The 24,904-nt window shown below is 44.1% G+C and overlaps 7 protein-coding genes across 7 annotated transcripts in view; all 7 read right to left on the reverse strand.

Moving 5' to 3' along the window:
- Positions 1 to 151: 151 nt before the first annotated feature.
- LOC114869824 (olfactory receptor 51F2-like) lies at positions 152 to 1,611 on the reverse strand. The gene has a single exon (XM_029174344.2). The coding sequence runs from the start codon at positions 1,304 to 1,306 to the stop codon at positions 335 to 337; it is 972 nt and encodes a 323-aa protein (XP_029030177.1). The 5' UTR covers positions 1,307 to 1,611; the 3' UTR covers positions 152 to 334.
- A 95-nt stretch (positions 1,612 to 1,706) lies between these two features.
- The window catches only part of LOC114869825 (olfactory receptor 51F2-like), a 67,765-nt gene continuing 44,567 nt past the window's right edge, over positions 1,707 to 24,904 (reverse strand). Inside the window, exon 2 of the mRNA XM_055514406.1 lies at positions 1,707 to 3,592. Within this exon, the coding sequence (XP_055370381.1) occupies positions 1,906 to 2,877 (972 nt within the window). The 5' untranslated portion in view covers positions 2,878 to 3,592 and the 3' untranslated portion in view covers positions 1,707 to 1,905. The remainder of the gene's footprint in view (positions 3,593 to 24,904) is intronic.
- LOC114869818 (olfactory receptor 1-like) lies at positions 5,273 to 11,057 on the reverse strand. The gene has a single exon (XM_029174337.3). The coding sequence runs from the start codon at positions 9,126 to 9,128 to the stop codon at positions 8,139 to 8,141; it is 990 nt and encodes a 329-aa protein (XP_029030170.1). The 5' UTR covers positions 9,129 to 11,057; the 3' UTR covers positions 5,273 to 8,138.
- On the reverse strand, positions 13,144 to 15,706 carry LOC114869821 (olfactory receptor 51F2-like). The gene has a single exon (XM_029174341.3). The coding sequence runs from the start codon at positions 15,698 to 15,700 to the stop codon at positions 14,717 to 14,719; it is 984 nt and encodes a 327-aa protein (XP_029030174.1). The 5' UTR covers positions 15,701 to 15,706; the 3' UTR covers positions 13,144 to 14,716.
- On the reverse strand, positions 16,559 to 17,553 carry LOC114869928 (olfactory receptor 1-like). Its single transcript, XM_029174478.3, has one exon. The coding sequence runs from the start codon at positions 17,551 to 17,553 to the stop codon at positions 16,567 to 16,569; it is 987 nt and encodes a 328-aa protein (XP_029030311.1). The 3' UTR covers positions 16,559 to 16,566.
- On the reverse strand, positions 21,271 to 22,433 carry LOC114869827 (olfactory receptor 51F2-like). Its single transcript, XM_029174349.3, has one exon. The coding sequence runs from the start codon at positions 22,301 to 22,303 to the stop codon at positions 21,332 to 21,334; it is 972 nt and encodes a 323-aa protein (XP_029030182.1). The 5' UTR covers positions 22,304 to 22,433; the 3' UTR covers positions 21,271 to 21,331.
- Positions 22,956 to 24,669, reverse strand: LOC114869929 (olfactory receptor 1571-like). The gene has a single exon (XM_029174479.3). It carries the CDS (start codon positions 24,390 to 24,392, stop codon positions 23,391 to 23,393), a length of 1,002 nt encoding a protein of 333 aa, XP_029030312.1. The 5' UTR covers positions 24,393 to 24,669; the 3' UTR covers positions 22,956 to 23,390.

The raw sequence follows: 24,904 nt of genomic DNA on the forward strand, positions 1-24,904 counted from the left end.
AAAAAAAAATTGTTGTTGGTCTCAAACCTGGTTAAAACATTACTTCTGGTTGTTGAGTTTCTGCTCAGCTCGGTTACTGATCACTAGATCTGACTCTATGCTGGGATTTAACAATGAGGAGAGACAGACAGTTACTAGATTAAGTAAAAAAACACATCTTTAATTCTGCAAATTTAGTTTATTAAGTGGATAATAAAACAGTACAATTTACAACATTTCAAGGCATCACACAATAGACCTATTTCTTATGAATAATAAGTTTTCTATTGGGTGACATTTATAGAACATGCTGTAGACATATGTGTCACAGCCGTTATTGAGTTAATATTTTAGTTTAATTCGTATTATTGGGTCTGAGGTTTTTCCAAAGTTTCTTAATAGACCTCATCACTTCTTCAGTCTTTAAAGAGTAGATGATGGGGTTGAGCAGAGCTGGTACAGTGTGTGTCAAAGTGGAGTTGATGATCCTGGTGTTGGGGTGAAGATAGGACGTCATAACAGCCAAGTTTGTGGCCATGAGTGGTAAAAAAAAAATACCAACAAGAATAATATGAGATGTACAAGTTTTCAGAGCTTTGAGTCGTTCCACTCCAGATGCGATCCTGCTCAGAGCAACAGCAATACACACGTAGGTCAGTGATATTAGTGTCACAGGCAAAAATATGACTGTGATTAAGAAAACATATGCAGCATTGTAATTGTGAGAAAAATCATTACAACCCAGACGATATATTGGTCCATGGTCACAATAAAAGCTTTGTATCACCAAAGACCCACAGAAGGACAGACGGTCCAGTAGTCCAGCCATGCACGCTACCAAGCTTAATACAGCTGCCCATGTCAACAGCAGCATCACAGCAACAGCTGGTTTAGTCACAATACGATGGTAATTTAAAGGGAAGCAAATGGCTACAAACCTGTCAAAAGCCATAATAAGAAGAGTCAATGACTGCACACTTGCAAAGAAGTAAACAAAGAACATGTAACTCAAACAAGCCTCATAGACAATGTATCTCCTGTCAAACAAGAACGTGTCCAGGACTTTAGGGATGAGAGCAGTGCTGCCACACAGATCAGTTAAAGCCAGGCTGAACACAATCATGTATTTAGCAGAATGAAGAGTCTTCACCAGGTAAATCACAGACATCAGAAAACCGTTCCCAACAACAGTCATGATGTAGACGAAGCACAGGAACACGTAGTAATACTGAGCATGAGGGATGTTGGTGAAGCCATTGATGTAAAAAGCTGCAGGACGAACAAACGTAGTATTAATTATGGAGGCTGATCTCTCTGCTTGGCTCATCACAATAACTGTTTCCCTAGAAATAACAACAAATATTAAGGATGACACAGCAAACTGAAACCTGTTGACAGCTCCCTAAACTGAGGTTTGCTGACTGAGACCTGACATTTATATTGTTTGTCTTTGATCGTATGGAGGCAGAAATGCTGTTCACTGTGTCACGTGATGTGAATTAGTTGGATTTACATCAGTGTCTCATTACAGTGGGCGTCTTAGCAACATCAAGACCAAAGGAAGCCAGAGAACCAGACCTGGTGTGATGTGGTTATTCTTTGTTCTACAGAAAAGAAACATTTGTAGTTGGTCTCAAACCTGGTTATGAATGTTACGTCCGGTTGGCTTTCTGCTCAGCTCAGTCACTGATCACTTCATGACTTTAAACTGGGATTTAACACTGAGGAAACACAGACAGTTACTAGATTAAGACACAATAATCCACATCTTTAATTCTGCAAAGGGAGTTTATTATAAGGTAATTAAATATTAGAATTTACAACATTTAAAGACAACAAACAATAAATTAAATTTTTATGAATAAGACGCTTTCAATTCAGTTACATGTGTGTCACTAGAGCCGTGGTGAAAGTTCATGTTATAAATTAAGTTATAATTTTAAGTCTACTGATTTTCCAAAGCTTTTTAATAGACTTCAGCAATTCTTCAGTCTTTAAAGAGTAAATGATGGGGTTGAGCAGAGCTGGTACAGTGTGTGTCAAAGTGGAGTTGATGATCCTGGTGTTAGGATGAAGAGAGGATGTCAGAACAGCTAAATTCGTGGCCATGAGTGGTAGAAAGAAAATAGCAACAAGAATTAGGTGAGAAGTACAAGTTTTCAGAGCTTTGAGTCGTTCTGGTCCTGATGCGATCCTGCTCAGAGCAACAACAATGCACACGTAGGTCAGTGCTATTAATGTCAAAGGCAAAAATATTATTGTGACTAAAAAAACATTTGCAACATTGTAATTGGGAGAAAAATCATTACAACCAAGACGATACATTGGTCCATGGTCACAGTAAAAACTTTGTATCACCAAAGACCCACAGAAGGACAGTCGGTCCAGTAGTCCAGCCATGCACGCTATCAAGCTTAATACAGCTGCCCATGTCAACAGCAGCATCACAGCAACAGCTGGTTTAGTCACAATACGATGGTAATTTAAAGGGAAGCAAATGGCTACAAACCTGTCATAGGCCATAGTGACAAGTGTCCATGACTGCACACTTGTGAAGAAGTACACAAAGAACATGTAACTCAAACAAGCCTCATAGACAATGTATCTCCTGTCAAACAAGAACGTGTCCAGGACTTTAGGGATGAGAGCAGTGCTGCCACACAGATCTGTTAAAGCCAGGCTGAACACAATCATGTATTTAGCAGAATGAAGAGTCTTCACCAGGTAAATCACAGACATCAGAAAACCGTTCCCAACAACAGTCATGATGTAGACGAAGCACAGGAACACGTAGTAATACTGAGCATGAGGGATGTTGGTGAAGCCATTGATGTAAAAAGCTGCAGGACGAACAAACGAAGTATTAATTGTGGAGGCTGATCTCTCTGCTTGCCTCATCACAATAACTGTTTCCCTAGAAATAACAACAAATATTAAGGATGACACAGCAAACTGAAACCTGTTGACAGCTCCCTAAACTGAGGTTTGCTGACAGAGACCTGACATTTATATTGTTTGTCTTTGATCGTATGGAGGCAGAAATGCTGGTCATTGTGTCACGTGTTGTGAATTAGTTGGATACACGTCAGTGTCTCATTACACTGGGTGTCTTAGCAACTTCAGGACCAAAGGAAGCCAGAGAACCAGACCTGGTGTTTGTTGTTCTTTATTCTACGGTAAACAAACATTTGACGTTAGTTTCAAACCTGGTTATAACAGTGTTAGCTCTGTTTGTTGAGTTTCTGCTCAGCTCAATATCACTGATCAATTCAATTAAATATTATTCATAGTAGTATTGCCAAATAACAACATACTGTAGTTATCTCAAGACACATTACAAGGTACGGCTTAAGACCTTACCGAACTAAACAAATTTCACATACTGCACAGCAAGCCTTTTAATTGTAATTAATTACCATTTAACAGCAACAGTGCACAGGAAGAACTCGCTCTTCAACGAGGAAGAAACCACCAGCTGGATAAGGCTAAATGTGGCTGGCTATCCGCCTCGACCGGTCGGGGTGAGGAAACAGACAGGAAGAAGGGACTGGACACAGGCAAGATGGATCTGCAGCTGTCCATAACAGACACAAAGCTCTGAGTGTGATGATACCTATACGTTAGGACAGAATGGGGGAGAAAGACAGAGGCAGAAATAAAACTAATGTAGAGAAAGTGATAAGGTGTCTATGTCTAGTACAGCTTATTCCCATATGGGGGGTTGCGGGGGCGCTGGAGCCTAACCCAGCTGGCTATGGGCGAGAGGCAGGGTACACCCTGGACGGGTCGCCAGTCCATCGCAATGCAACACTGTGCCGACCGCTCTGCCTCCCATTCTACATTTTAAGACTCTACAGTAAGAGCGCTCTGAGAATGAAGTGTTCTGCTGGGAGCGTAAGGTACTATGAAGTCTTTAAGATACAGTAAGAAGGAGCTTTATCATTAAGTGCTTTGTAGGTGAATAAGTGAATTTTAAATTAAATCTTACATTTCATAGGCAGCCAGTACAGACAAGCTAATGTAGGACAAATGTGATCTCTCTTTCTAAGTCCCATCAGAACTCCGACTGCAGCATTTTTAATTAGCTGTAGGCTTTTTAAAGAGTTGTTAGGACATTCTATGAGTAAAGAGTTACAGTAATCCAGCCTAGAGGTAACAAATGCATGAATCGGTTTCTCTGCATTGCTCTGAGAGAGGATGCTTCTAATTTTAGCTATATTTCTAAGATGAAAGTAGGCGGTTCTGGAGATTTGATTAATGTATGATGTAAAAGAGAGATCCTGGTCAAAGATGACACCAAGATTCCTCACAGTAAAATCTGAAGCTAATGTTATGTCATCCAAAGTACAGTAACTATCTGATTTAATTGTGTCTCTCTGATTTTTAGACCCAAAGATAAGAACCTCCGGTTTATGTGAATTTAGTTGAAGGACGTTTTGGGACATTCAGGATTTGAAGTCTTTTAAACAAGTTTGAATTTTGACTATTTAATCTGTTTTATTTGGTTTCAAAGACACATACAGCTGAGTATCATATACATAACAATGAGAATTTATAGAACATTTTGTTTCCTAATAATTGTACAGTATAGACTGAACAGTAATGGACCAAGCACAGAACACTGTGGTACTCCAAAGCTAATCCTTGTGCATGGAGGATTTGTCGTTAAAACATGAACAAACTAGAATCTGTTCAACAAGTAGGATTTGTCTCCAACCTGAGTTGTCTCTGTGCTTTGATGTTTTCTAAATCCTGACTTAAAAACTACTCAGGTGGACAGATAGTTGTCTAGGTATGATTTCTTAGAATCTTAGTGATAAAGGGTGAATTATAAATTGGCCTATTCTGTAGTTGGCTAATTTACCAGTGTCCAGAGCCGTTTTTTATAGAAAGGTTGGACCACGGTGTCACAATCTGGGTTTTTGTTTTTCTTGTTTTATTTTGAAGGACTTTTCTGTTTCACCTTAGTTGTCAGGTTTTGGTTCCAGTTTCCTGTTTTATTTTGTAAGCATCTCCGTTTTTAGTCATGCCACATCAGTTTCAGTTTTTTACTTTGTAGGACTTCCTGTTCATGTCACATCACAGCTGTTCCCTCTGCCATTACCGGTCCTCATTACACACACCTGCCCATAATCAGTAATCTACTCCAGTATATAGTCTCCACTTCACACACTCTCTAATTTCCAGATTGTTAGTTTGTGTTTGCGTGATTTCCACCAACTCTCAGCGTCTTGTATTCATGTCTGGTCCTGTTATCTTGAACCCTGCTTTCGACTGCCGTAGCCAACTCTGCCTAATCCCTGCCTGCCATGTATGCCTTTTTCTTCGAGCCTGCCTGGTAAACGACCCTGCAAGTGATATTGACTACGATTCTGCCTCTGTCTGAACGGTACTGTAACCTTGATCCTCACGTTAACGAATCTTGCCTGCCCACGGAACTGAGTTTGCCTGACCCACTGGGTTGTTTGTCATTGCCTCCCTGTGTATGACCTTGTCTGATTCTGATTCTGTCTTTTTGGAATAAATCCCTTTTTGTTTTTCAACATCCGAGTCTGTCTGTGCCGTGTATGTGGGTCCGCCGCCCATGACGTTCTGACACACAGCCACCTTAAAAGCCTGTGGTACGTAACCTGTTAGTAAGGATTGGTTGATTTGATATAATATAGACAAGCTGATTAAAGGTAGAACTTTGAGTAGTCTGGTTGGGACTACAGTACAAGACATATGGACGACTTGGAAGAGTTACTTATTGAAGTAAGTCTACTGTAAGTAAGACAGTGTCACAGATCGGTGCACCGCTACCTGCAGGGAACGGCACGGCTGGGTGCATGGGGAAGGATTTGTGCTGCAGACCATGTTCCTTTTCCCCGGTTTTGCTGAGAGGATTGCAGCAAGACCACAGTCTCATTGGAGGTTAAGAACAGTACGGTTGAAGTTGCAGGTGTTTCTTCAGCTTCCGGGTCCCCTGCTACTGTGCTTCTCATCTCACCTGTCTTGCTCCAGCTCCTCATCCACATCTTGTCCATGCTCAACGCCATGCTTCAGCCACAGCATCTCAGCCTGCATCAGCCACAGTCCCACTGCCCTTTCTGCTACTCCAGACAGAGACGGAGACTCTCTCTTCGGAACCCAGGGCTGTTGGCACACATCAAGTCTCTTTGCCCCTGTCCATTCCTGCTCCCGGTGACTCTGCCTCTGCTGCTCCTGTTGCCAAGACACGTCTGGCCTCTTCTACTCCTGTCACAAAGCTTCCAGCTCGAACTCCTGATCAGTTTTCACGTACAGCTCAAGCTCCAGTTCTGCATGTCCAGCCCCTGCTCCAGTTTAGCATCTACGTCTGGCCCCAGCTCTCACCCCAGCTCCACAGCCGGCTCCAGCTCCAGCTGTGCATCTACGTCCAGCACCAGCTCATGCTCCAGTTCAGCATTCTTGTCCAGCTTATACTCCAGCTCTCCATTGCCGTCTGGCTCATGCTCCAGCTCTGCATCCCCGATCCGTTCATTTTCTGTTCCTGGTGGTCCAGAGGTGATCACTCCTGCCATTGTTGGTCTGATGATGCCTGCTCCAGCTCCTGCCCTTTCTCTGGTCCCACATCTGTCTGCTGTCTGCAAGTGTTCTTCCCAAGGTTCCTGAGGGCAGCACTGAAGCAGGCCAGCTCTCTCCTTTGGTTCCTGCACTAGCAGAGGCTTTTATTGAGGTTCAAAGACCCACAGAAGAACAAATGGTTCAGTAGTCCAGCCATGCACGCTACCAAGCTTAATACAGCTGCCAATGTCAACAGCAGCATCACAGCAATGGCTGGTTTAGTCACATAACTGTGGTACTGTATCTTAACGGGAGGCAAAAGGCTACAAACCTGTCAAAAGATATAGTGACGAGTGTCCACGACTGTACGAAGGCAAAGAACCACACAAAGAACATGTAATTCAAACAAGCCTCATAGAAAATGTACAGTATCTCCTGTCAAACAAGAACGTGTCCAGGACTTTAGGGATGAGAGCAGTGCTGCCACACAGATCTGTTAAAGCCAGGCTGAACACAATCATGTACTTAGCAGAATGAAGAGTCTTCACCAGGTAAATCACAGACATCAGAAAACCGTTGCCAACAACAGTCATGATGTAGACGAAGCACAGAAACACGTAGTAATACTGAGCATGAGGGATGTTGGTGAAGCCATTGATGTAAAAAGCTGCAGGACGAACAAACGTAGTATTAATTATGGAGGCTGATCTCTCTTCCAGACCCATTGATTTATGTGTCAAAGCAGGAACTGAAACATGACTTTACATTAAGCACCTGCTTTCCTAAAGTGACTCCTACTGTGAGAGACCTGACATTTATATTGTAAATAGCAGTGGAAGCAGGAAGCTGTGTCACATGGTGTTAATTTACAAACTGTTTATTCTCCATTGTGTCATTGTTTACATCATCAGCTCACAATTCATTCATTAAGGTGTTTATCTTTATTTTGAACATCATGAAATTATTCATATTTATTTTGAGGTATTTGTAGGTTCAGTACAATATACTTTAAATGTTGTTAACAACAAATAAACACATTCTTAACTTACAGATAGAGAAATCTGATTAATTCAGGCTCATGATTTGTCATCACAGAAACATTTACTTATGTTGCCTATTATGTCTAAGTTCAGTACAACTGAGCTGTGGGTTCACAGCTCAACACAAGAACACATGTTGCTGAAGTAGCTCACGAGCTATTAATACACTATATCTGCAAGTGATGCATTAAATTCTAATGTGGCTTGTATAACCACAGTATATGACCATGTGAGATCTTAACCCTAATTGTTTTGAAATTATTGATACTGTAAACCAACAAGACCACATTAAAAGAACAAACAAAAAGAAAGTCACTGTCCAAATCATATCCCAATTTGATTTCGCCACAGCCTCATTTGGTTAATAATTAATTAACAATGTTATATTTTATGACTGTTTAAATGAGTGATGAAGTACAGTAGACTTGTACATTTTGTTTAATGTCCATCTAAACCTTTATGTCACTGTCTGCTTTGGTCAAGACACGCTTGAAATAACAAAAAGACCAAAACAATTTAACACTAACACTACTACACAGAAACAAGTCATGCTGTAATTTTTTATAGATTTTATTTACTAGATCAATGCAGGGGTTAAAACCTTTTGCAGAGGGTTACATTTCTCACCCTGTTCTTGCAAAGTCTTCTCATAGATCTGAGCACCTCTTCTGTTTTTAAAGAGTAGATGATGGGGTTCAGCAGAGCTGGTACAGTCTGTGTCAAAGTAGAGTTAAATATCCGGGCGTTGGGGTGAAGGGTGGACGTCAGCACAGCTACGTTTGTGCCCAGCAGCGGTAGAAAGAAAATAGCAACAAGAATCAGGTGAGAAACACACGTTTTAAAGGCTTTGAGTCGTTCTGGCCCTGACGTGATCCTGCTCAGAGCCACAGAAATGCAGACATACGTTAGCACTACCAGCATTAAAGGAAGGCAGATGACTATGACTATTAGAGCATACACCATTTTGCTATTAAAAGAATTGTCATTACAGGCCAGACGAAATATGGGACCATGATCACAGAAGAAACTCTGCACCACTAAAGAGCCACAGAACGAGAGTCGGTTCAGAAACCCAATGGCCAGCGCATAGACACTCAATATAGCCACCCATGAAAACAAAAGCATTGCAGCAATCACTGGCTTAGTCACAATACGATGATAGCGTAAAGGAAAGCAAATGGCTACAAACCTGTCAAAAGCCATAACAACGAGTGTCCACGGTTGGACACTTGTGAAGAACCACACAAAAAACATGTAACTCAAACAAGCCTCATAGACAATGTATCTCCTGTCAAACAAGAACGTGTCCAGGACTTTAGGGATGAGAGCAGTGCTGCCACACAGATCTGTTAAAGCCAGGCTGAACACAATCATGTATTTAGGCGTGTGAAGCTTCTTCACCAGGTAAATCACAGCAAGAACCAAACTATTCCCTAGAACCGTCAGAATGTAGACGAAGCACAGGAAGCCGTAGTAATACTCAGCATGAGGAAGGTCTGAAAACCCGTTAATGTAAAAAGCTGCAGGGCGAACAAAGGTCGCATTCAGTATGAGAGCGGCTCTTCTTCTCTCCTCTTGGCCCATGACAATCAACTCATAGGACTGCTACAACTGTACTTGCATCAGACAGAACAAGTCTTGTACCTGCGGGTCTGGAAGAGTGAGAGACATAATTTATAGCCGTCCCTTCTCTCACGGGACACGAAATGAGTGTAATGCACCAAGTAGACACAAACATTCAGTCCACATTAAAGTCACATTTAGAATTATTAAATATGAAAATAATTATAAACATAAAACACACATAAACAACTTTAATTACTATGATTATCATGATTACTGTATTTATAAATGAAAAAACTACTGAAGATGTAAGCTAGCCTGGGAATACAACTTACAGCTGTATTTTGTTACTATTACATTTACAAAATAATGGATGGGCAGCAGAGCAACAGTGATGATGATGAACAATAAACTGGACTGGTCAAACAACAGACTCTGTACAGGAGGAGCCAGAGTCGCTTTCACCTGCTAAAGAGACTAAGGAACTTTGGTGTGTGCAGACAGCTGCTAAGGACTTTCTTTTTCAATGTGTTGGCCTCAGTTGATGATCCTGATTGCCCATAGGTTTGAGTGTGTGTGTGTGTGTGTGTGTGTGTGTGTGTGTGTGTGTGTGTGTGTGTGTGTGTGTGTGTGTGTGTGTGACCTGTCCTGCGAGAGCTCTCGCCCAAAGACAGCCCCCCCGCTCTGGAAGAGTGAGAGACATAATTTATAGCCGTCCCTTCCCTCACGGGACACGAAATGAGTGTAATGCACCAAGTAGACACAAACATTCAGTCCACATTAAAAGTCACATTTAGAATTATTTAATAAGAAAATAATTATAAACATAAAACACACATAAACAACTTTAATTACTATTACTATGATTACTGTATTTATAAATGAAAAAACTACTGATGATGTAAGCTAGCCTGGGAATATAACTTACGGCTGTATTTTGTTACATTTACACTTACATATTGTGGTGACCTTGGGGGTTGTTGGCGGAGTCGGGGGCAGAGAGAAGTGGAAGTATGTGGCGAACACGACACCCTCTGCTGAGGGTGTCGCTCTACGACCCATGTCTTTGAGGTTAGCTAAGCTACTAGCCGAAGGTTTAGCGTAGCCTAGCCTCCACTGGCCTCTGCAATAGGTGGAATCAGTAGACGCGACAAAATGTTACGTACGGGGGCAAACTGAAGTGGAGAAGAGCTCACTTGTCGAAACTCAATACGGTGGAGAACCCAAACGCACAGCACAGACAGGACTAGGCTTGAGTGGGATTATTAAAGAGAACAAAAACAAGACTGCACAGAACACCTGAGTCCAAACATAAGTCCAAGACATGACGGAGAGTCCAAACCATTCTCTCAGGGAGGCTGGTGGCGAGGAGAGTCTCGACCCAGCAGCCGCTGAACCGGAATGGCACACTCGGTGCCCACGAAAGAGCTTAGAGCTCTAGGGGGCCAATGTCGGAACAGACCGCATCTTGAGGCCTGCAGGAAGAAACAACGTCCTCCAGGTGAGCACCCCAAAAAAGGGCCTAGACGAAGCGGCTGGCAACGAAGGAGGCAGCGCCACCCTAGCGGCAGGAGGCGCCGAGGCCACCAGTCAGGCAGATGATAGAAGCATAGGGCCTTGCCAGGCCGATGAGCCAGAACCAGAGACAGGGACTAACGTGGAACCCGAACCAGAGACGAACCCAGATGTGGAGCCAGAACCAGAGACGGAGACTAGGGAAGACAAAGAGCTGGCCCCCTCAGGGCCGACAGGGACGGGAACGGCCTACTCTTCAGGGCCGACGGGGACGGGAACGGCCTACTCTTCAGGGCCGACGGGGACGGGAACGGCCTACTCTTCAGGGCCGGCGGGGACGGGAACGGCCTCCCCTTAAGGGTCGACGGGGACGGGAATGGCCTCCCCTTAAGGGCCGCCCGCGACGGGAACGGCCTCCCCTTAAGGACCGACGGGGACGGCCTCCTCTTAAGGACCGACGGGGACGGGAACGGCCTCCTCTTAAGGACCGACAGGGACGGGAACGGCCTCCTCTTAAGGACCGACAGGGACGGCCTCCTCTTAAGGACCGACAGGGACGGCCTCCTCTTAAGGACCGACAGGGACGGCCTCTTCTTCAGGGCCGACAGGGACGGCCTCTTCTTCAGGGCCGACAGGGACGGCCTCATCTTAAGGGCCGACAGGGACGGCCCCCTCTTCAGGGCCGACAGGGACGGCCCCCTCTTCAGGGCCGACAGGGACGGCTCCTCTTCAGGGCCGACAGGGACGGCTCCTCTTCAGGGCCGGCCTCCTCTTCAGGGCCGACAGGGACGGCCTCCTCTTCAGGGCCGGCCTCCTCTTCAGGGCCGGCCTCCTCTTCAGGGCCGACAGGGACGGCCTCCTCTTCAGGGCCTGCCTCCTCTTCAGGGCCGACAGGGACGGCCTCCTCTTCAGGGCCGGCCTCCTCTTCAGGGCCAACAGGGCCGGCCTCCTCTTCAGGGCCGACAGGGACGGCCTCCTCTTCAGGGCCTGCCTCCTCTTCAGGGCCGACAGGGACGGCCTCCTCTTCAGGGCCGACAGGGACGGCCTCCTCTTCAGGGCCGACAGGTACAGGAATGGCTTCCTCCGGGCCAAGAGAAACAGGAATGGCCCCTCCGGCCAACACAGGCAGGAATCAAGACCTGGCTTGGCTGGACAGCAGTGGGGCTCGACTGGGAAAAAACCAAGGCAGTTGCCAGTTATGACTGAAGCGTTGCATGAACTGACTGGAACAAGGCTGGAGCTTGAGCGAGATGTGGCTGAGCTGGAGCTTGATGGAGACATGGCTGAGCTGGAGATTAGCGTGACAGGGCAGCAACAGGAGTCAGAGCTGACTGTTGCAGCCGACTGTGGAGATTGTATTGGAGCAGGGTCTGGGCAAGATGACTGTGCGGGGGCTTGAGCTGGGCACGTTTGGTGCACTGAAGCCTGCCAGGCGACAGGAGCAGCGGTGTTCAGGTGTGGCTGGGGACTTGTGACTTGACCCCCTTTGACGTTGGCCGGGACGCCGACGGCTGGGGCCCAACTTCCTCCTCTCAGGGATCAGGATGGAAACTGAGAGCGAGTCAATAACATCGGGGCCATTCTAAGCCTTCAGCACCTTCCAGATCTGGCGTCCCTTGCCAGGAGCCAACAAAACGGTCGGTGGTGGGGTCAGAGCACAGGAGGGAACAAAGTCCATGAAAACCCTCCCAGGAGCAGAGGGATTAAGGCAGAGTCTGATGGCGGCTGTTCTCCAGCAGGTGGAGCCAGAGCACAGTCTGGCGACTGCTGGAATGCCGGAGCTGAGGTCTTAGCAGGGGACAGAGGCAAAGCAGGAGCAGACACATGAGCAGAGTTACAAGACCAAAAAGGAACTGGGGGCCGACCTTGAGCTGGTGCTGAAGCATGACCTGGCGATCGCTGGGACGACAGAGAGAATGCAGAAACTGGCATTTGACGTGAAACTGGTGTGTCGGTGGGCGCGGTGCGCAGCGTGCATTCCAGCTCCTTGCCAATATCGTCCAAGCTATACCACAGCTCCTCCACGCCGGGGTGGTCGAGCCACCATCCCTCCTCCATTATAATGTCGTCCAGTTCATCAACCGCGGCCAGCCGAGCCTTGGCGGTAGGTGCCTCCATGGTGTTGTCCAGGAGATATCCATAGCACACCCCGAAGTCCTTGGACAGATCCGGCCACAGAGACTCAGACATGATGAAAAAAAAGAAACGATCTTCACAACCTCAAAAGGTCCTCGACAAAACAAAACTAGGCTTGAGCAAAATGGGGAGCTGGCTGAGTCGAGGTTTGGCCAGATTGTTCTGTCAGAACTCGACACGGTGGAGGACCCAAACGCACAGCACAGACAGGACTAGGCTTGAGTGGGTTTATTAAAGACATTGTCAGACAAGCAAAGGTTGGTACATGGCAAAAAAAGAAACTCCAGAGAAGTACAGACGGGGACAAGGCAAAGGCACAGTCAAGACAACAGGCAGAAAAATGGTACACGATCAGACTTACTGGGAAACGCTGGAGAGTTGTACAGTATGAGCAAACAATCTGGCCGGGAACTAAGGTCAGTACTGGTGACTATATGCACAGGCTGATTACTAACACGGAACAGGTGGTGGAACACATGACTGACTGGCAGAAACAAAACAGGAGATGTCAAAGTAAAACAGGAAATGGCAACCAAAAAGTCCAGACTGTGACATCACTAAGATTGGGAGAAAACAGGCTGCATACTAACAAGACTGGAGTGGAGGACCAAAATGCAAGACCAGGGACAAACTCATGAAAACAAACAGTTTATTAATAACTAAATAAACACAAGCATGTAGATAAACTCAAGGCACTGCTACAAGCAGGATAAGATAATGGCTCTAATACGCACAAATGATTGAACTAAAAATCACTGCAGTGGACGAAAAAATAATTAATAACTCAAAACCAGAAACATGTAACAAATACAAGGGCAACAGATGATCTGCACAGACCTTGAATTAAGACAAGACAGGACAGGACAGGACAGGAGAGGACAGGAACACAAGGCTGGAACAAGAGGCCAAGATTCACGTAACATCAGCAAAAAACAGACAAAGACAGTGCACAAACTAAAGCTTCAAATACAAGTACAAACAGGTGACAACAATGAACTAATTACAAACAGGAAAAGATGTCTTAACCCAGGAAGACACAAACCCAACAGAAACTCAATTGCCCCCTGGTGGCATAGAAGCCAAGTCATAACGACTTATGGATGAGCAGCCGAGCAACAGTGATGGCTGTTCTCCTGAAGAACAAACTGGACTGGGGGCAGTTCAGGCAGAAACAGGAAGAGACTCAGCAAGGTTCAGAAAGCCGGCTCTGTCCTGGCCTGCACACTGGAGTCCATGGAGGAGGTGGCGGACAGAAGGATGTTGGCTAAACTAACATCCATCATGGAGAACCCCTCCCACTCCACTCCTCATTTGAATTAACTTCAGTAAGTACTACTATAAGTTTGTTATTGCTCTTTGTCCTGTTATGGTCTATTGTTTTGGTGGTTGTCTGTAGCTGCTGCAAAGTAAACAATTATTTATCGTAGAATAAATAAAGTCATCCTATCCTGACATGTTCATTCTGCAGCAGCCGGGTGTCAGTGAGATGGAACAGATCTACGTGATGGTCACTTATCACGCCATTTAAAAACAGAGATTAGAGATCAGATATTTATTAAACCACGTTTAATTAAGTTATCGTTACTTTGTTTTTTTAGGGAAGAATTATCAAACTCTGGTAAATGACTCCTCTTTGATTTGTTTGTGATTTGTATAGTTTAGGTTGTCGGGGAGCAGGCACAGTCTCTATGCGATAACTTAGACCAAAAGGGGGTGATCACTTCATGACTTTAAACTTGGATTCCACACTGAGGAGACAGAGACAGTTACTAGAATTAGTCGGAATAATCCACATCTTTAATTCAGCAAAGGAAGTTTATCATATGGTTAATTTAACAGTAAAATTTAAAAAATTCAAGGTATCACAATAGACTTAACGGTTATAAATAAGAAGTTTTTAAATCAGTTACAGAATATAGTCATACTGTATGTGTAACTACGAACAGTCGTTAATAAGTTCAAAGTATAGTTGAAATTATAATATTAGATCTGATGCTTTTCCAAAGCTTTTTAATAGACTTCATCACTTCTTCAGTCTTTAAAGAGTAGATGATGGGGTTGAGCAGAGCTGGTACAGTGTGTGTCAAAGTGGAGTTGATGATCCTGGTATTAGGGTGAAGGTAGGACGTCATAACAGCCAGGTTTGTGGCCATGAGTGGTAGAAAGAAAATGGCAACAAGAATCAGGTGGGAAGTACAAGTTTTCAGAGCTTTGAGTCGTTCTGCTCCTGATGCTATTCTGCTCAGAGCAACAGCAATGCAGACGTAGGTCAGTGCTATTAATGTCAAAGGCAAAAAAACAGTTGTGATTAGGGCGACATATGCAACATTATAATTGGCAGAAAAATCATTACAACCCAGACGATATATTGGTCCATGGTCACAGTAAAAACTTTGTATCACCAAAGACCCACAGAAGGACAGACGGTCCAGTAGTCCAGCCATGCACGCTACCAAGCTTAATACAGCTGCCCATGTCAACAGCAGCATCACAGCAACGGCTGGTTTAGTCACAATACTGTGGTACCTCAGAGGAAAGCAAATGGCTACAAACCTGTCATAGGCCATAGTGACAAGTGTCCACGACTGTACAAAGGCAAAGAACCACACAAAGAACATGTAACTCAAACAAGCCTCATAGACAATGTATCTCCTGTCAAACAAGAACGTGTCCAGGACTTTAGGGATGAGAGCAGTGCTGCCACACAGATCTGTTAAAGCCAGGCTGAACACAATCATGTATTTAGGAGAATGAAGAGTCTTCACCAGGTAAATCACAGACATCAGAAAACCGTTCCCAACAACAGTCATGATGTAGACGAAGCACAGGAACACGTAGTAATACTGAGCATGAGGGATGTTGGTGAAGCCATTGATGTAAAAAGCTGCAGGACGAACAAACGTAGTATTAATTATGGAGGCTGATCTCTCTTCCACACCCATCGCTTTATGTGTCAAAGCAGGAACTGAAACATGACTTTACATCAAGCACCTGCTTTCCTAAAGTGACTCCTAGTGTGAGAGACCTGACATTTATATTGTAAACAGCGGTGGAAGCAGGAAGCTGTGTCACATGGTGTTAATTTACAAACCGTTTATTCTCCATTGTGTCATTGTTTACATCATCAGCTCACAATTCAATCATCAAAGTGTTTATCTTTACCTTGAACATAATGAAATTATTCATATTTATTTAATGAGGTATTTACAGGTTCAATACAATCTAAGCAAATGAGCAAACAAATTCTTGACTTACTGATAGAGAAATCTGGTTAATTCAAGTTCATGATTTGTCATCACAGATTTGTCATTTGCCCTTTATGTCCATGTTCAGTACAGCTGAACTGTGGGTTTACAGCTCAACACAAGAACACATGTTGCTGAAGTAGCTCATAGGTTGTGGTGGGATAATAATACACTATGTCTAATTTCTAATGAGCCTTGTATAACTACAGTATATGACCATGTGAGATCTTACAATAGGCTTAACTTCTTAAATTAATGAGTAACAAACAAGACCAAATTAAAAGAACAAACAAAAAAGGTCGCTGCCCAAATCATATCACAGTTTGACTTTGCCACAGCCTCTCTGTTAATAGTTAATTCACAATGTTATAGTATATGTTATAACTGTTTGAACGGATGATATAGTAAACTTCTTGACATCTAAACCTTTATCTCACTGCCTGGTTTGGTAATCATACACTTGAAATAACAACAAGAGCAAAACACTTTAAGACTGACACACTTCTACACAGAAACAAGTCATGTAATTGTTATAGATTTTATTTACTAGATCAATGCAGGGGTTAAAACCTTTTGCAGAGGGTTACATTTCTCACCCTGTTCTTGCAAAGTCTTCTCATTGATCTGAGCACCTCTTCTGTTTTTAAGGAGTAGATGATGGGGTTCAGCAGAGCTGGTAAGGTGTGTGTCAAAGTGGAGTTAACTATCCGGGCGTTGGGGTGAAGGGTGGACGTCAGCACAGCTACGTTTGTGCCCAGCAGCGGTAGGAAGAAAATAGCAACAAGGATCAGGTGAGAAACACACGTTTTAAAGGCTTTGAGTCGTTCTGGCCCTGACGCGATCCTGCTCAGAGCCACAGAAATGCAGACATACGTTAGCACTACCAGCATTAAAGGAAGGCAGATGACCAGGACTATTACAACATACACCATTTTGCTATTGAACGAATTATCATTACAGGCCAGACGAAATATGGGACCATGATCACAGAAGAAACTCTGCACCACTAAAGAGCCACAGAACGAGAGTCGGTTCAGAAACCCAATGGCCAGCGCAAAGACACTCACCATAGCCACCCATGAAAACAGCAGCATTGCAGCAATCACTGGCTTAGTCACAATACGATGATAGCGTAAAGGAAAGCAAATGGCTACAAACCTGTCAAAAGCCATAACGACGAGTGTCCACGACTGGACACTTGTAAAGAACCACACAAAGAACATGTAACTCAAACAAGCCTCATAGACAATGTATCTCCTGTCAAACAAGAACGTGTCCAGGACTTTAGGGATGAGAGCAGTGCTGCCACACAGATCTGTTAAAGCCAGGCTGAACACAATCATGTATTTAGGCGTGTGAAGCGTCTTCACCAGGTAAATCACAGCAAGAACCAAACTATTCCCTAGAACCGTCAGAATGTAGACGAAGCACAGGAAGCCGTAGTAATACTCAGCATGAGGAAGGTCTGAAAACCCGTTAATGTAAAAAGCTGCAGGGCGAACAAAGGTTGCATTCAGTATGAGAGCAGCTCTTCTCCTCTCTGGGCCCATGACAATCAACTAATAGGACTGCTACAACTGTACTTGCATTAGACAGAACAATTCTTGTACCTGCGGGTTTGTAAGAGTGAGAGACATAATTTATAGACGTCCCTTCTCTCACGGGACACGAAACGAGTGTAATGCACCAATTAGAACCAAGCATTCAGTCTACATTAAAGTCACATTAAGAATTATTAAATATGAAAATAATTATAAACATAAAACACACAAACAACTTTAATTACCATGATTACTATGATTACTGTATTTATAAATGAAAAAACTACTGAAGATGTAAGCTAGCCTGGGAATACAACTTACAGCTGTATTTTGTTACTATTACATTTACAAAATAATGGATGGGCAGCAGAGCAACAGTGATGATGATGAACAATAAACTGGACTGGTCAAACAACAGACTCTGTACAGGAGGAGCCAGAGTCGCGTTCACTTGCTAAAGAGACTAAGGAACTTTGGTGTGTGCAGACAGCTGCTAAGGACTTTCTTTTTCAATGTGTTGGCCTCAGTTGATGATCCTGATTGCCCATAGGTTTGAGTGTGTGTGTGTGTGTGTGTGTGTGTGTGTGTGTGTGTGTGTGTGTGTGTGTGTGTGTGTGTGTGTGTGTGTGTGTGTGTGTGTGTGTGTGTGGTTGTCTGTCTGTGTGTCGCCCTGCGATGAACTGGCGACCTGTCCTGCAAGAGCTCTCGCCCAAAGACAGCCCCCCCGCATGGGAACAAGCAGTAGAAGATGAATTAATTGATGGATGTTTCGTACGAAGAATTATCAACCTCTGGTAAATCACTCCTCCTTGATTTGTTTGGGATTTATATAGTTTTGGGTGTCGGGGAGCAGACACAGTCACGATAACTATGACCAAGAGGAGGTGATCACTTTATGACTTTGGCAAAACTCGACACGGTGGAAGACCCAAACGCACAGCACAGACAGGAATAGCTTTGAGAGGATTTATTAATGTCTGGGTCAGACAGGCAAAGGTCAGTACACAGCAAATCTAAAACACTCGAGCAAAGGTACAGGAGGGGACAAGGCAGAGGCAAGGTCAAAACAACAGGCAGGATACTGGTACACGATCAGACTTACAGAGAAACGCTGGAGAGTTGTCACATGTGTATGAGCAAACAATCTGGCGGGCAACTAAGGTCAGAACTGGTGACTATATGCACAGGCTGATTACTAACACAGAACAGGTGGTGGAACACATGACTGACTGGCAGGAACAAAACAGAAAATGTCAAAATAAAACAAGAAATGGCAACAACGTAAGTGACACACGTAGAAACATGACAGATCCCACCCTCAAAGGCAAATTCCCAGGTGCCCAAAACGCCACAAAAACAGGGTGGGCGGAGGGAGGACTGGAGGTGGGCCAGAAAACAACAACAAGACAGCACAAACCACATGAGACCATGACCAGAGGGAGTGGCACAAAGTCTAAACCATCCTATCAGGGAGGGTGGTGGCGAGGAGAGTCTCAGTCCAGCAGCCGCTGAACCGGAATGGCACACTTGGTGCCCACGAACAAGCTTAGAGCACTGGGGGGCCCACATCAAAACAGACCGCATCCAGGGACTCCAGGAGCGGCCTTCTCTTCAGAGCGTGGAGTGGCCTCTTCACGGCCGGCAGGAACTGAGGCGGAGACAGCCTCTGCGCAGGGGATGGGAACAGCCTCTGCGCGGCCGATGGGAACACCCTCTGCGTGGCCGGCGGGGACGGGACGGGGATGACCTCTTCACGGCAGACAGGGACAAGAATAGCCTCTCCCGGGCCAAGAAGGACAAGAATGGCCTCCTCCGGGCCCACAGGAACAGGAATGGCCTCCTCCGGGCCAAGAGGAACAAGAATCAAGACAACACAACAGAAGCTGGGCTTGACTGGGCTGGAGCAGGGTTTGGCCGGGCAGAAACCAAGCAAGGGCCAGGTATGACTGATGCATTGCGTGCACTGACTGGAACACGGCTGCAGCTTGAGCAAGACGTGGCTGAACTGGAGCTTGAGCGAGACGTGGCTGAGCTGGAGCTTGGCGTGACAGGACAGCAACAGGAGTGGGGGCAGCCAGGGTCCGTCGTGGTGGGAAAACAGCGGTTGTGGCTGGCTGAGGCATGAGCCCTGGGACCGACTGTGGTGCTGAGACTAGGACAGGCTGTGACGGGAGCAGACTGTGGTTCTGTGACGGGAGCAGGCTGTGGTTCTGTGACGGGAGCAGGGGCACAAGAAATAGGGCTGCACACAGGCGCTTCAACTCCTCCCAGAGCTGGCGCCCCAAGTTGGAAGTGAGTAGGGGAGAAGGGACCTAAAGGGGAGCTGGAAGCGTTTTTCATCAGAAACACCCCACTGTGCAGAATAGTTGTAGCTGGTGTGTGTTGGTGCTGCGCAGCAGCGCGTGGACATGCGTCATGAACTGAAGGTAGCTGAGGGAACTGGACTGAAACACGGACTGGAGCTTTACAGGAGACTGGAGCTGGAGTCGGGTATCCTCGTGGACCCATGCTGAAACAGGAGCCGGAGACCACTGCAATGTCGGCATTGAGGCGAGAACAGGCATGACCTGAAGATGGCGGCACAGCCAGCACTGAATCAGGAACCGGCGTTGAACGACGCGCAGAACATAATCCAACTCCTTGTGTCTCTTGCACAGCCAGCCAAAGAAGGCCCACACTCCGGGGGAATCCACCCATTAGTCCTCCTCCTCCTCCAAGGAGGCGATCGCAACCTTAACGGCTCTCAGCTGTGCTTCCGGGTTGGTAGCTTTCCGGTAATCACTCGCAAGCGCTGTGAAGCAGATGCGGAGATGTCTGGGTAAACTGGGACATGAGAAATCCATGACGAGAAAAAAAAACACTTTTCCCCCACAAGCAAACTGGGTCAGGAACAAAACCCGGAAGCTAACTGGGTCCAAGTCTGGCCAGATTGTACTGTCAAAACGCGACAAGGTCGAGGACCCAAACGCACAGCACAGACAGGATTAGCCTTGAGTGGATTTATTATTGACGTGGTCAGACAGACAAAGGTTGGTACAGAGCTAATCTAAAACATTTCAACAAAGGTAGAGGCGGGGACAAGGCAGAGGCACGGTCAAAACAACAGGCAGGGTACTGATACACGATCAGACTTACAGTACAGAGTAACGCTGGAGAGTTGTCACGGGTGTATGAGCAAACAATCTGGCGGGAAACTAAGGCGAGTACTGGTGACTACAGTACATGCACAGGCTGATTACTAACGAAACAGATGGTGGAACACATGACTGACTGGCAGGAACAAAAAAGGAAATGTCAAAATAAAAAAGGAAATGGCCCCATAAGTGACACACGTAGAAACATGACAAACTTGCTGGGATTCCACACTGAGGAGACAGAGACAGTTAGTCAGAATAATCCACATCTTTAATTCAGCAAAGGGAGTTTATTATATGGTTAATTTAACAGTAGAATAAAAAAAAAATAAAGTTAAATAGACTTAACTGTTAAAAATAGGAAGTTTTCAGCTGAGTTATAGTTACAGTATATTGAGGTGGCAGTAGCACAGTATGTCGAAGTGTTCTTCGGCAAGACACTGAACCCCAAGTTGCCCCTGATGTTTCAAGCAAGCATCAGTGCATAGCAGCTGCTGGCACCAGTGTGTGAATGTGAGTGTGAATGAGTAAATGAGGAGTAGTGTAAAGCGCTTTGGATCCTAGAAGGGTGGTTAAAGCGCTATATAAGTACTGACCATTTACCAACATAGTCATATGTGTGTGAACAGTCATTAATGAGTTCATAGTATTGTTTAAATTATAATATTAGGTCTGATGTTTTTCCAAAGCTTTTTAATAGACTTCATCACTTCTTCAGTCTTTAAAGAGTAGATGATGGGGTTGAGCAGAGCTGGTACAGAGTGTGTCAAAGTGGAGTTGATGATCCTGGTGTTGGGGTGAAGGTAGGATGTCATAACAGCCAGGTTTGTGGCCATGAATGGTAGAAAGAAAATAGCAACAAGAATCAGGTGAGAAGTACAAGTTTTCAGAGCTTTGAGTCGTTCTGCTCCTGATGCGATGCTGCTCAGAGCGACAGCAATGCACACGTAGGTCAATGATATTAGTGTCAAAGGCACAAAAACAATTGTGATTAGGGCGACATATGCAATATTATAATTGGCAGAAAAATCATTACAACCCAGACGATATATTGGTCCATGGTCACAGTAAAAGCTTTGTATCACCAAAGACCCACAGAAGGACAGACGGTCCAGTAGTCCAGCCATGCACGCTACCAAGCTTAATACAGCTGCCCATGTCAACAGCAGCATCACAGCAACGGCTGGTTTAGTCACAATACTGTGGTACCTCAGAGGAAAGCAAATGGCTACAAACCTGTCATAGGCCATAGTGACAAGTGTCCACGACTGTATGAAGGCAAAGAACCACACAAAGAACATGTAACTCAAACACGCCTCATAGACAATGTATCTCCTGTCAAACAAGAACGTGTCCAGGACTTTAGGGATGAGAGCAGTGCTGCCACACAGATCTGTTAAAGCCAGGCTGAACACAATCATGTATTTGGCAGAATGAAGTGTCTTCACCAGGTAAATCACAGACATCAGAAAACCGTTGCCAACAACAGTCATGATGTAGACGAAGCACAGGAACACGTAGTAATACTGAGCATGAGGGATGTTGGTGAAGCCATTAATGTAAAAAGCTGCAGGACGAACAAACGTAGTATTAATTATGGAGGCTGATCTCTCTTCCAGACCCATCGCTTTATGTGTTAAAGCAGGAACTGAAACATGACATCAAGCACCTGCTTTCCTAAAGTGACTCCTAGTGTGAGAGACCTGACATTTATATTGTAAATAGCAGTGGAAGCAGGAAGCTGTGTCACATGGTGTTAATGTACAAACTGTTTATTCTCCATTGTGTCATTCCTAAAAACACACATACAACTTTAATTATTATTATAAAATTAAGTTATTGTATTTATAAACCAGCGAACTACTGATGATTTAAGCTATACATCTGTGGAATAACGCATAGGGTTGTATTTTATTACTATTACATTTACATACTTATGAATGAGCAGCAGAGAAACAGTGATGTGGAGAAAAAGGCAGCATTTAAAGTTTCACTCCTTCCACATCTGCTATTTTTCAACAAACAGAACAAGATGTTTTGAATCTTATACTGTTGTGGACACAATACACTGTTATAGTAATTATAGTATAAAAATTTGAAAAGATAATAACATTTTGGCCTCTGAATCATCTGCATCTATTGTGAACTTACAGTGAAAAGGTGAATAGTCTAAAATAATTATTACAGGAAAGTGTGGAATAGAAAGGTCATTTTATAAGGTCTTTTTTTATAAAAAAAAGACCTTTTTTATAAAGGTCTTTTTATTTAAGAAATTTGTTGGACTTGTTAATCCTTTACAAATTCAGGGGATATATTTTATATTGTATAACATAAATAGATACTAAGTCCTGATAAAGGACTATATGTAAGATGGAATAATCCTTATGCTTTTGAATCAGAAGATTTTTCTATGTAACCTGTAAAACCACAATTAATATAATGATAAATGTACTGTAAGTGATTCTGTGTTAATTACCAAGTTCACTAACTGAAGGTCTATGCAATTTTATATTTTATAAGGTAGCTGAAATTGACCTTTGATTGTATAGCAATTGCAATACTGGTACAATAATTAGTACAAGTTGTGCACACTTTAAGTCCGATTTTTGAAATAAGAGGTTTTCCTGGGTTACATATATACGTTTAGAGTTTTATGATGAAATACAGAAAATTTATGTTTACAAAGTAAAAAGTCACATTTATTAAAAGCAGTTACAGTGAAGTTATCTTTTTAAGTGAGACTGAGTTGTGAAACCAGTTATTTCTACAAAGTCTTCTGATACAGTTTAACACTTCTTCAGTCTTTAAAGAATAGATTATAGGGTTCAGCAAAGACGGCACCGTGTGTGTCAAAGTGGAGTTGATGATCCTGGCGTTAGTGTGGATGTTAGAGATGGAGACCATCGTAGCTATGCTGGTTCCCAAAAGTGGAAGGAAGAAAATAGCCACAAGAATCAGATGAGAAGTACAAGTTTTAAACGCTTTGAGACGTTCTGCTCCTGACGCAATTCTGCGTAGAGCTATCGAAATACAAAGATATGTAAATGCTATTAATATGAGGGGGATACCAATTAAAACAACAGTGGCAAGAAATGCAAGTGTAAGATTCCAAGACTTGTCATTACAGGCTAGGCGAAACAAGGGTCCGTGGTCACAGTAAAAGCTTTGTACCACCACCGATCCACAGAAGGAGAGGCGATCAATGAGCCCAACCATGCATGCGATCACACTCAGTGAAAGACCCCACGCAAACAGCAGCACTGCAGCAACAGATGGCTTCGTTACAATTCTGTGGTACCTCAGAGGAAAACAAATGGCAACAAACCTGTCATAGGCCATAGTGACGAGTGTCCACGACTGCACACATGCAAAAAACCACACAAAAAACATGTAACTCAAACAAGCCTCATAGACAATGTACCTCCTGTCAAACAAGAACGTGTCCAGGACTTTAGGGATGAGAGCAGTGCTGCCACACAGATCTGTTAAAGCCAGGCTGAACACAATCATGTATTTAGGCGTATGAAGCATTTTACCCAGGTAGATCAGTGACAGGAGGAATCCATTTCCTAGGACAGTCAGGATGTAGATGAAACACAGAAAAACGTAGTAATAGTTAGCGTAAGGCAGGTTGGAAAACCCAGTTAGATAAAAGGCTGCGGGACGAACAAACGTGTTGTTTAAAACAGCAGCAACTTTCTGCTCTGGATCCATCAGCGACGCCTTTGCCTAACTATGAAAAGAAAAACATATAGAACAATGTACCACAATGTACTATTAAGAATGAAACAGCCTCAGACAACACCCAGCACGTTGTACTGTATGTAGTTCACTAAGGTGAGTGGCACTGTGACAGACCTGCTATTTATATCGTGTCCCTTTTGTGATTCACCACGTGATCCAGTCAGTTCAGCCAACTGTTATCAGCAGGATAACAGTTGCATTAATGAATAACACTGAATTATTCATTAATGCTGTGATGCCTCCCTAATTTCTCTTACATGCATATGCCACCATTGCATAGCATGCTACTATCTTTGTGTTTCCTTTTGGCTTCTTCCTCTCTGTACATTTCTAAAAGAATCGTCAGACTGAGAGCTCTACTGTACAGTATGTGCAGTGTGCAGTTTTTGGTCCACCAAGGACAAGCACAATGATTTATTATCTAATACTGTACATTACTATATTTATAAACCAATAAAATAAACAGTACAAGTTGTAATAGA

Source organism: Betta splendens, chromosome 14, assembly GCF_900634795.4.
Source record: "Betta splendens chromosome 14, fBetSpl5.4, whole genome shotgun sequence".
NCBI classification, from domain to species: domain Eukaryota; kingdom Metazoa; phylum Chordata; class Actinopteri; order Anabantiformes; family Osphronemidae; genus Betta; species Betta splendens.

Bases quoted from the DNA above. Each gene is read 5' to 3' on its own strand.
- LOC114869824 (XM_029174344.2), bottom strand. From the start codon at position 1,306: ATGAGCCAAGCAGAGAGATCAGCCTCCATAATTAATACTACGTTTGTT.
- LOC114869818 (XM_029174337.3), bottom strand. From the start codon at position 9,128: ATGGGCCAAGAGGAGAGAAGAAGAGCCGCTCTCATACTGAATGCGACC.
- LOC114869821 (XM_029174341.3), bottom strand. From the start codon at position 15,700: ATGGGTGTGGAAGAGAGATCAGCCTCCATAATTAATACTACGTTTGTT.
- LOC114869928 (XM_029174478.3), bottom strand. From the start codon at position 17,553: ATGGGCCCAGAGAGGAGAAGAGCTGCTCTCATACTGAATGCAACCTTT.
- LOC114869827 (XM_029174349.3), bottom strand. From the start codon at position 22,303: ATGGGTCTGGAAGAGAGATCAGCCTCCATAATTAATACTACGTTTGTT.
- LOC114869929 (XM_029174479.3), bottom strand. From the start codon at position 24,392: ATGGATCCAGAGCAGAAAGTTGCTGCTGTTTTAAACAACACGTTTGTT.